Raw genomic sequence first — 11,872 nt, 5'->3', positions numbered from 1 at the left:
TCTTCTCATATAGTGAAGCTTCCCACCCACCACTACCCCACTTTTGTAATACCCTTTGGGTAGGTTTTAAAGGTGAGCGGAGGGCAAAAAGCACAATAAGTTGTCATTGAAATGATTGAGAAATCACATTTCACAATTTCATTACTTAGTGACCTCACAAATATTCACATATACATAACAATATCTCTTATTATAATTTTCTCAAATGGCAATTAATGGTTAGGCCAAAACAATCAAGCTTGGTAACAATAGCAAGCCTTCCTACATCTATAAATCATTCACTTGTGTTCCTCGTTGAAAGGGAATGGTGGGAGCTCTTGCCCTTCAGATTACATTCCAACAATGTTTCAGTTTTAAACATATACCTATAAAGTACATGTGTGACCAACATGCAGCAGCCCAATCAACTGGAAGTGCGCGAGTTGTGGGAGGTCAAAGGTTCAAAACCCACAATTGGGCAGCTCCAAGGTGACTCACCTAGGTGTTCTTCCTATCAATAAATATTACAGAAAGGCACAATAATGGCATTAGTAAATAAGAGTACACATCGCATTATACTTGCTTTTATGTGGACAAACATACCTTGAGCAATCCAATTCTTCTAAAGTTATTGCTGCGGAATCACTGTGATTTCACCTACTTTTAGAGAGCCTTGGTTTTAGCCTTAAAAACCAAGATTCACATAAATAAAACTTTGAACCCTAAACATGAGAATTTCTGCCCTTTTATATGAATAATCCCCAATTAACATGAAGTAGAAGTCAAAACTGTTAGCACACAATGAATTGGAGATGGATGCTCAGCAGTTTAAGTCTCTTTATCTTGTTTGTTGCAATTTTGATCCTCACTGGTGACCCATAATAGCAGTATCAGCTCCAATTAGGTTTTGATGTCTCGAGAGGGGCTAGTCTCTATATTGACATGGTCCTATGGATGATCGATTATCTTTACTCAAATACAACGGTAGCCATGACATTTGTAGGACAAATTATGGTTTCTGAAGTGAGTTAGGATGCGGATTGGAAGATAGTCTCTATATGGCCATGGTCTTATGCATGATTGATCATCGGTAGCCATGACATTTGTAGGACTAGTAACGGTTATTGAACATATCAGATTTTGTAGTTGATCTTTAGAGAGAAGACAATACATACAGCAGGGATAGATGTGGGGAACAATGTACCACAATTGCCATTCATAGTTGTACAGTGTACGGTGACAGATTGACCATGAACAACACCACACTGTATATCCAGAACCATGAGCAACACAGAAGTGACAATGGCTTTATGAACATCATTTAATTTGTTATTTTTTACATAGAGTTGCAAAATTACAGGTGCAACAGCTTGGCTGTTGTGTACAAAAATATCTGTGACACATCAAAGTGGAGCTGGGTTTGGAAGAATGAGAGCATCTTCACATGAGTGAAAATGCATGATTGGAAGAGTAAGAGGGTTCTCTAAAGGGAGCCTCAGATGCAAAAGAATGGTTCTTTGGGCTGACAGTGGCTGGACTCACAGAATTGCCTGTTCATGGCAAATGCTACAGCAGTTGATATCATGCGAAACACTTTAATGATCAGCAATGCCGATACCTATGCCTTGGCTTGCACAGCTCCCTCCATAGAATGGCCTGGGAATGGTGCTGCACATTGTCCTCGAGGCTCATGATCAGCAATGCATGCATTCCACATTGATTCTGTGTAGTCAATCAATTGATCAACCACGTGATGGGCAGCACCAGTTCACATTACTGGGAACCATCAGTTTCATTTCTTCTCACGCGGATGTCCATCATGCGTCCAAGTTCCATGGAATAAGATTTTGGATTTGCCGGCCCTAGAAAAAAAGAAATAAGATCTTACAGCATTGCCGCACTCAGCATTTGCTTTAAGCAAATGCAGGTGGCAATTAAGACATCCAGTAGCTTGAGCAAGCCTATCCTGTACATCCCAGGTAGAAATTCCAATGCACAAGGTGCACCCAACCTCCTTTTCTCTTTTCCCAGAGCCAAAGCCAATGACTGAGCGCCATAAAAGCTCTCCAATAATGAGAACCTATGACCTTATGATCTGGCACAAGGGACAAGTCTCATGAGAATTGCACACCCGCTCTGATGATGCTGTTTGGCCACCTGATGAGCAACACATCAATGTGAAAAGTTAAAAGAAAAACTACGTATTCAGTTAGCCATGGCACCTTTAAGTACAAGCAGATGACTTTATAGAAGTGAGACACGAGTCATGCACGCCTCCACAATCTGCAAGCCTGAACAAGCAATCTGATTTTCCCACTTGTCTCCACAAACCGCAGGCCTGAAGATGCATTCTATTATCCTACACACAAGCTCACCTTATCATCCTCGGCTCTTGTTCCCTTCCAGCACAAAAGGCCTCCATACTTAGATTGGGATTCCAATCTCCTGCAGAAGTCCAAAAACCTGTCAATATTTGAACACCGTAGGCATGCCATTTCAAAGGCCAACTGGGGAGATAATGGCTTTTCTATTTATATGCTTTCCTATGCCTAGCAAACTCAATCTCCTTAAACCATTTAATCCTGTAAAATTGGTGATTAAATTTGATGGGGTGCTGGTGTAAGGTACGTTGAGAGTACTTGCAATTCTCTTATTGTAACATGAGTCTTACACCACATACTGTATATTTAGTGCCATTTCATGCAAACATATGAACTACTTACAAGTTCTCTTGTTCCAGATCATATGAGGTGATATTTGTGCTGCTGTCGCATCCATGAAAGGTGCTGTGAATATGCCTCGGCTGCCTGCGTTCTAAGCATTCAAACTCTTTGACCACAACAATCTCTCGACTGGTTCCATCGTACTGGCACCAAGGATCTTGTGAAGCCTCATTCCCAAGTCTTGCCGCCTTAAACAGAGGAGTTCCAGTTCTAGGCAGAGCACTTTCTCTAAAATAAGAGACGTGCCTTGGACTTCGAATTGGTAAATGTGCATTAGATACGGCAGGGCAAGGCTGGTCTGGAAAGACAGAAAAACCATAAGCTGGGCTGGCCTTACCATCCAACCTTGGGGATGCGGTACCACTGCAGCTTCTCCAATAATGCAGTGAACCTTTTTGGCTATCTAAAGTTGCAGAGTGAGCATTCTGTCTAAAGTCCACAAGTATTTTGGCATCCTTCTGACCTGCTAAAGGACAAAGGGTTGGGCCTTGAGTGCCCAGACCAGCAGGGAGAGAGGAAAGGCTTATCTTGACCTCAACAGAAAGGCCTAAAGTTGTTTGAAAAGCATTGCTAATGCTCTTCTTAAGACTCTCAGCTCTTGATTTGTCACGTCCGTTCTCAAATTCCAGGTAGACAACAGCCTCTACTGCAAGATACAGCATAAGAATGTCAGACTGTCATTCAGTTATATATGGATTTTCGAAACCGTTAAAACAGAGGCAGTAAAAAATATGGCCACGGGAGTTCTTCCCCTTCTAGGAATGCTAAAATAATGCATGCAATAGAGTGTAACTGACTGTAGTGTACATGTTTGTAAAACACATACATGGTAAGCACGTGTATGCACACAGGTGGACCCCCTTAACATTTGCATATGGTATATTATATGTACCTGCCGAAATTGACACAGCTAGAAGTTTTCCATGGTTCTGCAGAAACTGTCTGAGTGGAATTGATTTACACCTCTCCAAAACAGCAGACCATAAATTGCCCAAATTGCCAGGTCCAACAAAAGTGGCTTGTTTCTGAGTATGTTCCCTAAACACTGGAGAGTCCTTTGCCCCCATAATGTCTGAACCAGGTATAGATGGCTGATCCTTCTGATGTACTTGAACATCAAAAGTAGACTTTGATGGCAGCCTGCTTTTCAGAGTCACTTTGTGCGAATTTCCCTTCAACAAACTCCTGTGACTGTTATCTTTCCCATTGACAGACCCAAGAATTCGCCTGCTGTTGGGGTTTCTTAAGAGTGGGCTTGCAGTTGCACTGTTTCCCGATGATGAAACAGAGATTGTCGATGACCGAGCAGGTCCAAATTGCAGCAAAGCTGCTGTTAACCATGTTGTTCTGTCACTTGCAGCTGCCCTCAATTGTTTTTCAGCATCTGACAAGATTCTCAGAGCAAACCTCAGCCTCTCAAGCTCCTCTTCCGACACTGTCAGATGCATGCGTGTGTTAAAAATGCTAGCACTAAACGTTATCCTAAAATTTCAAACACTAAACATTAACCTAGAAAAATGGAAATCTTTCTGCACGACAGCTTTGAAAATTCCCACCATACCCATTGATTGGATGACAAAGTTCTACATTTGAACAGATCATGAAATAAACACATGAGATATCATCATTGACACAGAAGGTTGGATAGACTGGAACCAGCTAATTCATAAAAGTGAAAATAATTCCTTTGCATGCACAAGAATGGAGAGAGTCACTTACAAGAATCCCTTGAAAAGAAACCTCCTCCTTGTTTATTCATTAACTCCTTATTGCCTGCAAGAATGTTTGTAATTAGCGTGGCCAGCTGGGACATCAAATCTAATGGATCCACTCCAGAATCAATAAGTTCTCTTGCCCTTTGTACTGTATTAACAGTGTCTGAACAAAGGGCAAGATCTAGCAGACTCAACAGCTTTTCATCTGAGACCGACCCAACCTGGAGAACATACAATAAAACTCAATAGAGTTAATAAAAGTGTGAGATGGGGAGTTGGGAGCTATATTGAAAAGGGGCATCCAGATTGTCGACAGATTAAGCAAAGGCATCTGCACCCCAAACAAATCAGGTTGAAGCATCTAAACCAAGCATAGAGCAAGCTTGATGTGAAAACAGACACACAAAGGACAAAGCACAATAACAAAAAAATTTCAAAAGAGGCAAACGAACCAGCTCATGAACTGTTGACCGAGTGATTTTCTGTCCAAACAAACTGAGTTGATCTAACATGGTCTCAGCATCACGAAGTGATCCATCTGATCTAGATGCTATTATCTCTAACGCTCCTTGCTCAACATCCAAGTTCTCAAGTGTGGCTAACGCTTGCAACCTAGTCACGATATCTGGCTCAGTGATCTTTGGAAATATAAACTTCTGACATCGAGAGACTGCAGTGGAAGGCAGTTTATCTGGATCTGTTGTAATAAGAATAAATACCACATTGCCGGGAGGTTCCTCTAGAAATTTTAGAAGTGCATGCCATGTTTCAATCGTAAGCACATGGCATTCATCAACTATAAACACCTTATACCGTGAAGAAGATGGAGCAGAGAATGCATTTTTAATAAGAGCTTGCACCTTTTCAACCCCATTATTACTTGCTGCATCCACTTCTCTCACATCTGAACTTTTCCCTGAAGCAAGGGCGAGGCATTCAGGGCATGCTCCGCATGGTTTAGGCTTTTCTATAGTCGTACAATTCAAAGATGCAGCAAGTATTCTGGCAGCAGATGTCTTCCCTGTACCACGAGATCCCTGAAAGAGATAGACCGGAACAATTTTCCCTTTCTGAACTGCATTAGAGAGGGCATTGGATATGAGATTTTGCCCGGCTAGCTCTTCAAATGTTTTAGGTCGGTACTTTTGGCTCAGGCTTCGTGGTCTCTCAACATAGACAGCCAGCTCCTTACCTTCAGAGCCCTTCTTTAGTGTCCCAGATGCTCCAGGTTGCTGTACATTTGGTGAATTTGCAGCATTCAATCCAAGTTCACCAATGAGATCACCAGTTTCATCAGCTGAGTTATCAGTTGCTCCTGACTGGTCTGAGAGCAATGGCAAGGCTTCTAAGTCCAGTGGGGGAATGGGCACATTTGATGGATGGGCAGGTAGCTCTCCTTGTGTGGTAGATAAGAAGTCTGTCCTTCTGGGTGATTCTGAATTGAACCCACATGATAAACTCCGCCCAGCAATATCCAGCAAGCTTCTGCCTCTTTTCTGGCTCTTGGACCAATAACAGGGTATACCACAGCCATTTGTAGGTAGCTCACAAACATCTAGTTCATCCGCCAACTGAGTAGCATCCCACATACCTGCAACAGAGCCTTGTGAGGCTGTTCCCTGACTTGTGCTTGTGGAACTTGTCACTGTCTGTTGAGGCCTCCAAACAGTATCGACAGCTTCTCTTTGGCCTGGTCTAATCAAATGCTTCAGAAAGTGAGGGGAATGGGTAAATGAGCCCACGTTCTTAGGACGAGTCTTTATTCCCCTCCTATGTGTATCATGGCAGGGACCCTCTAAAGAGAAAAGAGACAGGGAGTGGCTATGTTGATTGATGTCATCCAAGGAATTCAGGACCAATGGTGACAAGACTATTGAATGATGCTTACGAGCACTTGCTCTCTGCGACTTTTTCTTCTGAGACCTCATTCGTTCTGCTTTTTCCTTCACTACTTGTTGCCGTGCCTCCATCTCAGTCTCATAATCATAAACAGCAGCTCTTGAATTGGCTGAGTACCCGCGTCTTGAGGAATAATCTAGGCTTCTACTCTGTCTCTGTGGCCATCTTTGCCTTGGATCAGACTGAGCTGGACCGAAAGAGCTCTCTGTATCCCAATTGCACAGCAACGAACTCTGACCGTAGCCAGTCAGGGTGTATTTCCGCTGGCCAACCTCGGCTTTGGCCGCAACTGACTTCACTGGGGCTTGGGGTGGCCTCAGCAATGCCTCGTGGCCCCTAATGGGATTCACAACTGCTTCATCCATACCCAGATCCCAATTCTTCCTTGGATCATTGGATTGAATAGATTCGGTCCAGGGCATCACCTTACTTCTCAAGCGAGGGCCATGTCTCAGGATTCTATTGCTGCCATTCTCTTGCAAATGCCTGTACTGAAGCCCACTTGTTCCATGTACGGAGGCACTCTCTGCCTCTCTGTTCAGTCCAGGAGAAGTCACAAACGGAGACTTCCAGCTTGAAGAAGAACCTCCTGCTACTGGACTCCTTAAATGAGAGCCTGCTGAAGGATCTCTGAGAGAACGAGCACGTTTCAAAGATGAAAGCTCCCTCATGAGAGGAAGCTCCCCTGGCTGCCCTGCATCCAACATGGCCTTCCGACACTGGAGAAAGATAGAAAATAATTTCAATACGACAAATATCCTGAGATTCAAATATTAGTTCTCCCTCAAAAACAACACAACCAATGTAAATAGCGACTCACTCACATCAAACAGAACAGCGAAATGTGAGACACAACTAGCATGAGTGCTCCGCCTAGAATCATATTTACTTTGGATAGCCATAGGCATCTACAAGGTCATTGCCGAGAAGGAACTGTCAGGCAGTAGGAGCAAGATGCTCGGGAATCAGCCATTTCAAAGGTAAATGATGAGACAGGAAGAAGAATCTGTGTTGGAAATTACACAGATCAAGGGCTGGCACGAGTTCCTGTTCAGTGGTGAGTGTTTGCTTTATCTATGTCAGACCAGGGCCAGAGACGCTTATGTAGAAAGAGAAAGGCACTGTAGCTGGCAGAAGTAGAGTTGGCATGAGCTTCTGTGCAGTGGTGAGTGTTTGGCTTATCTATGTCAAAGATAAGGGGCCAGAGAGGGCTTATGTACAGAGAGTAAGGCCAAAGCAGCGTTGCACAAGGAGAGTTCTACAAATCTTTCTCATGGTCTTGATTGGGTCAGTGGATTGGGGGGGCCTTGACTACAGTCTACAGTATTCAAGCCGGGACCTCGGGGAAAGGACACAGGTATTTCATCACAATTCTCTTCTGGCAGAGCTGGTAGCTTCTCAAGCAGCCCATGTGGGATGAACAGGGCCACAGGAAGTGGGAGGCTTAGGACACCCAGAAGGTCTGTGTCAACAGACATAAATTATGATTGATTAGGAGTAACCTACGTGCATCCATAGTGAAACACTCCAAAGAGCACGAAAACCTACATTGAAACGATTGAACATTGAACTACTCCAGGGGGCACAAAAACTGGCAATAGACCTCGATTAGAAATATCAACGAAAAAGACTAACAACTTTGAAAAAGGCCAGGATTTGGACAGCAGCCAATTGGCAAAAGACATTAGATAGGCATACAGAAAAACAGCCAATAGCTCAAAAGGTTTTGATTTGACAGAAAGATTTGAGAATCTACCTTGCGGCAACGTGGTTTTGAAAAGCAACGGAAGAATCGGTGAAGACCTTCTTTACTTACCTTGTGCAAAGAGATGTAAAAACTGTACATTCAACTCGCTCAGGACAAAAAAGACAGCAAATCATATGAAAATGACCCTTAGAAAGGGACCAGATTTCAACTTCATCTTCAAGGACCATGAAAGGGTAAAAGGGGAAATTTTCAATCTTGATGTTGACGCCATAGACCTTCTAGTAAATGAGTCAATATATGACAGTGGGTAAAACCATTCGAACAGAAGAGTGCATGTCTCGAGTCTCGACTCTTGATGCGAGCCAGCAGAGAATGGGATTCTAGTAGGACTGGACTATGGAGGGTGCGGAACGATCGTCGGGAGCTCAGAGAGCAGAGCACCCAACCCCAGCTACCCTGACCAAACAACCGACCAAGCCAGGACATTTTGCTCGGGCATCGGTGTTTCATTTGGTTTCTCGGGGGGAAACTCCAGACAAACACCCCCTTCCCACAAAGAGTGGCAAACTCTAGAGAGAGGCCTGAGCTAAAATGGCTCTAAACTGTAACTGCTTCATACTGGTAATCAGAACAAAAAGCCCCTGGAAAAATGACACCAACCAGAGATTGATGACCGGCAGTACTCATCTTCTATGAGGAAAGGTAAATGCACTTACAGGCCTTGCAAACATGGGGCTGGAAACTGTGTTGATGGGAGCAAAGCCATGGAAGACGATGGCTATTGGCTTGGATGCAGAATTTTGGTGGATGCAGACCTTCTAGAAACTCACGCAGACAGTCTGTTACAGGCCTTGCAAAATTTGGGGGATGGGGGGCCTGGGAGTGGGGGAATACATGTCTTGATGTAGAGAGGACCTCACAGATGGGGGGATTAGATGTCTTGATGTAGAGAGAACCTCACGGGCCTTGAGGCAATGCCAAAAATGAGGCGGAACTATGGAGGGTCAGGAATTATCGTTGGAAAGCGCGGAACAGAGCACCCATTGGAAAGCTTAGAACTGCAGAGCACTCAACTACGAATGCAGAGGGACTCTCATGGGGAATACATGTCTTGACACAGAGAGACCAGACCCTTCACGGGCCTTGAGGCTTCAGGCAATGCCAAAAGCGGGACGGGACTCTGGAGGGTGCGGAATGATCGTTGGGAGCTCAGAGAGCCGAGCACCCAACCCCAGCTACCCTGACCAACCAACCGACCAAGCCAGGGCATTTTGCTCGGGCATCGGTGTTTCATTTGTTTTCTCGGGGGGAAACTCCGGACAAACACCCCCTTCCCCACAAAGAGTCAGGTTTTGTGGCCACAGAAGTGTGCCTCAACTCCTCACAACCGGTTTAGGGTTTACTGAGGTGGGCGGAGCCGGCCGTAGCCTAGCTCTCCAAAACCCACCACATCGGAGAGCAAATGCCTAGCTTGTAGCCCCATCCCCTCTAACTGAAATCCGTGACGGTTGACCCCCTATCCTTAACTATGCTAGGTTCTTTCATTGACCTCTTGCATGTGGGTTTTTTAATCTTATGACCCATATTTTGGTTTGTGTGATTTGGGCGCGTATGATTAATGGGGTAGCAAGGCCACAATGTGAGCCCTGTCTCATCTACAGCTCTCACAATAAGTTTTTAGGACTTATTCTCACATCTGAATCCCATTTGGTCAAACTCTGTCATTTACCAACCCTGTTGCTACCCCAATGGAGATGCATCACATACCAACCACTGTTGCAGTGGGAGACACAACTGTCAGAGTGGTCATTACCCCCATGCCACTGCAGTCAGCTAGGTATGGAGTGCCTCCTTTGCAGAGTTCACAATGATGATGCTGCTACATGGGAGTACCACACACTTGCCGGTGAAATCCTCGCCTCCATTCCCTTTGAACAGTAAGCTAGGTATTGGGTGGCTCCCTCATAGCAGGTCATGATGATGACACTACTACATGCGAGTAAATGGCATTGCGCACTTGCCGGTGTGACCCTCGCCTTCATTCCCACTGCAGTAGGGCAGGCATGGAGTGGCCCCCTCGCAGGAACTCATAACATTGGCATTACTACACTGGAGTAACATATACCTGCAATCCCCCAGCATTTGAATAACATGGGCCTCCAATCCCTAAAGCATTTCACAGCTCAAAACTGGGTTCTTCTTCTGAGCAGGCCTATGGACACGGGTCCACATCACACAAGCAATACAGAGCTCATTTTGAGCCCACGTCACGAAAACATTACACAGCTCATTTTTGGGATTCTGCAATCCCATGAAAGGATTGGGTTGTAGCAGAGCATTACAGAGTCAACACTTGGAGTTTCGATATTCCAGTCGATTTTGGTGCTCCCTGAGTCGCACAATCAGCAGAGCCTTACAAAGCTCCGTTGAGCTTTCCAACCCGATACATCTGGTTCCCTCTTGTGACACAACAGCCCATATCTGATTCCCTCTGGGAGGCACAACAGCTATGAATGGGCTCTTGGATGCACGAATCCTCAGGCACGCCACCAAATCATGACACTGTGTGAGCAGAGCATCCCATATGTGCTTTCTTCCATGACAGACCGAAGCACATAGCTCAAGCCACAACCTGTCCTTAGCCACAAATCTGATGAGGAGGTCCGCATTGAAATAGAGAGCTTGTGAAGGAGAGAAAAATAAGAGTGGATTCCTGAACGCCAAACACAGGACAGATAGCTCTTCTCTCTCTCTTCCCTGCCGTGATGGCCGTGCTTGGCACTGCCTCCCTCTTCTAATTTGCCACCACAATAAGGGATATTTTCTTCTTTCCCCTCTTCAAAGGACAGCATTTGAAAAGGAAAATGTAAGCTTGGCTGTGCATGAGACTCGAGCAGGTGCCAGCAGGCATCAATCAATTGATTCGTATATGAAGCAAATTCACTGTCAAAACAGACAAAATCACACCCAGCTTCCCTTGCTTAAAATTAAGCTGCTCTTCTTCACTTCATTCTTCTCCAAATCTACTTATTTGATACTACTTAATTTAATACTGACCGTTTCGGATGGAAAACGTATTGCTTTCGAAAAACAATTTAAAATGCGAACTAATTATCTTTTGGGCCCTCGTTACTTTTAATAAAAAATCTATATTTTTCCATATTTGGAAAGGAGTGGTAGTGGCTTGTTACGAGTTTGCTAGTGTGATAAAGCGTGTAGCCAATCAGGTTGCAGATACAGATTTTCAGAATGAATAATTTGCCAATCTGCTCACATGGAAAGATTTTAGATCTGCGAAAAGTCAAACCACCCTGGAAAAATGATTTAAGAAAAGGTAGCACGCTGATCCCCACAACTTGTCTGTCGTGCAATGTGGTGTAGTCGCTAGTGTTCGACTTTGCTTTTATTCTAAGTAGGCTTAAATTTCAAGGAACCTTCTCAAAGTCGTCTTGTTGCTCCTACTTACTAGTGAATGATTCCTACTGATACTAGTACAAATGGTAATTGGATATTGTAATTGAAATAGAGGTAAAAGAGGAGGAAGTCCCCGTGATTAATTAAGTCTTAATTACCTATTGAGGGGGCCTTTAACCCATGTGTGTGTACACTAAGTGACCTTAACTCACCACGTGATGTAGTGAACCCATGCAAAACAATGCTTGGGATCTAGCTCAACAGATGATTTAGGAAGCATAAACAAAAATACTACATCTACCGACATGAGCTCTCATAAGCACAAGAGTGCAGAAGCATAAGTAGATGGTGGCAACACCAATCCAGAAGCTAAGTTGCCTCAAGAGGAGTATTCCAATGAGAAATCAATTGATTTAGAGGAGGATATCATACCA

General features: G+C 44.2%; 1 protein-coding gene across 3 annotated transcripts; it reads right to left on the bottom strand.

Moving 5' to 3' along the window:
• Positions 1–1,265: 1,265 nt before the first annotated feature.
• On the bottom strand, positions 1,266–11,007 carry LOC148027470 (protein STICHEL-like 1). Of its 3 annotated transcripts, none has more exons than XM_087689183.1 (7): positions 10,367–11,007; positions 4,870–7,035; positions 4,422–4,638; positions 3,595–4,137; positions 2,703–3,348; positions 2,355–2,424; positions 1,266–2,136 (listed from the first exon to the last, which is right to left on the bottom strand). In XM_087689183.1, exons 2-7 carry the CDS (start codon positions 7,021–7,023, stop codon positions 2,068–2,070), a joined length of 3,699 nt encoding a protein of 1,232 aa, XP_087545309.1. In that variant the 5' UTR covers positions 7,024–7,035; positions 10,367–11,007; the 3' UTR covers positions 1,266–2,067. The 3 variants fall into 3 exon arrangements, with proteins under 3 accessions (XP_087545309.1, XP_087545307.1, XP_087545308.1); XM_087689181.1 differs by lacking the exon at positions 10,367–11,007 and adding an exon at positions 7,141–8,091; XM_087689182.1 differs by lacking the exon at positions 10,367–11,007 and adding an exon at positions 7,141–8,091 and having other exon boundaries at positions 2,703–3,345.
• Positions 11,008–11,872: the final 865 nt, after the last annotated feature.

The sequence above is a fragment of the Lygodium microphyllum genome, chromosome 12 (genome assembly GCF_053477565.2).
Source record: "Lygodium microphyllum isolate KBCC chromosome 12, Lygodium_microphyllum_v1.1.10, whole genome shotgun sequence".
Classification (NCBI taxonomy): Eukaryota; Viridiplantae; Streptophyta; class Polypodiopsida; order Schizaeales; family Lygodiaceae; genus Lygodium; species Lygodium microphyllum.
Note: the sequence above shows the minus strand (reverse complement) of the source record. Positions and strands in the feature narration are given on the sequence as shown.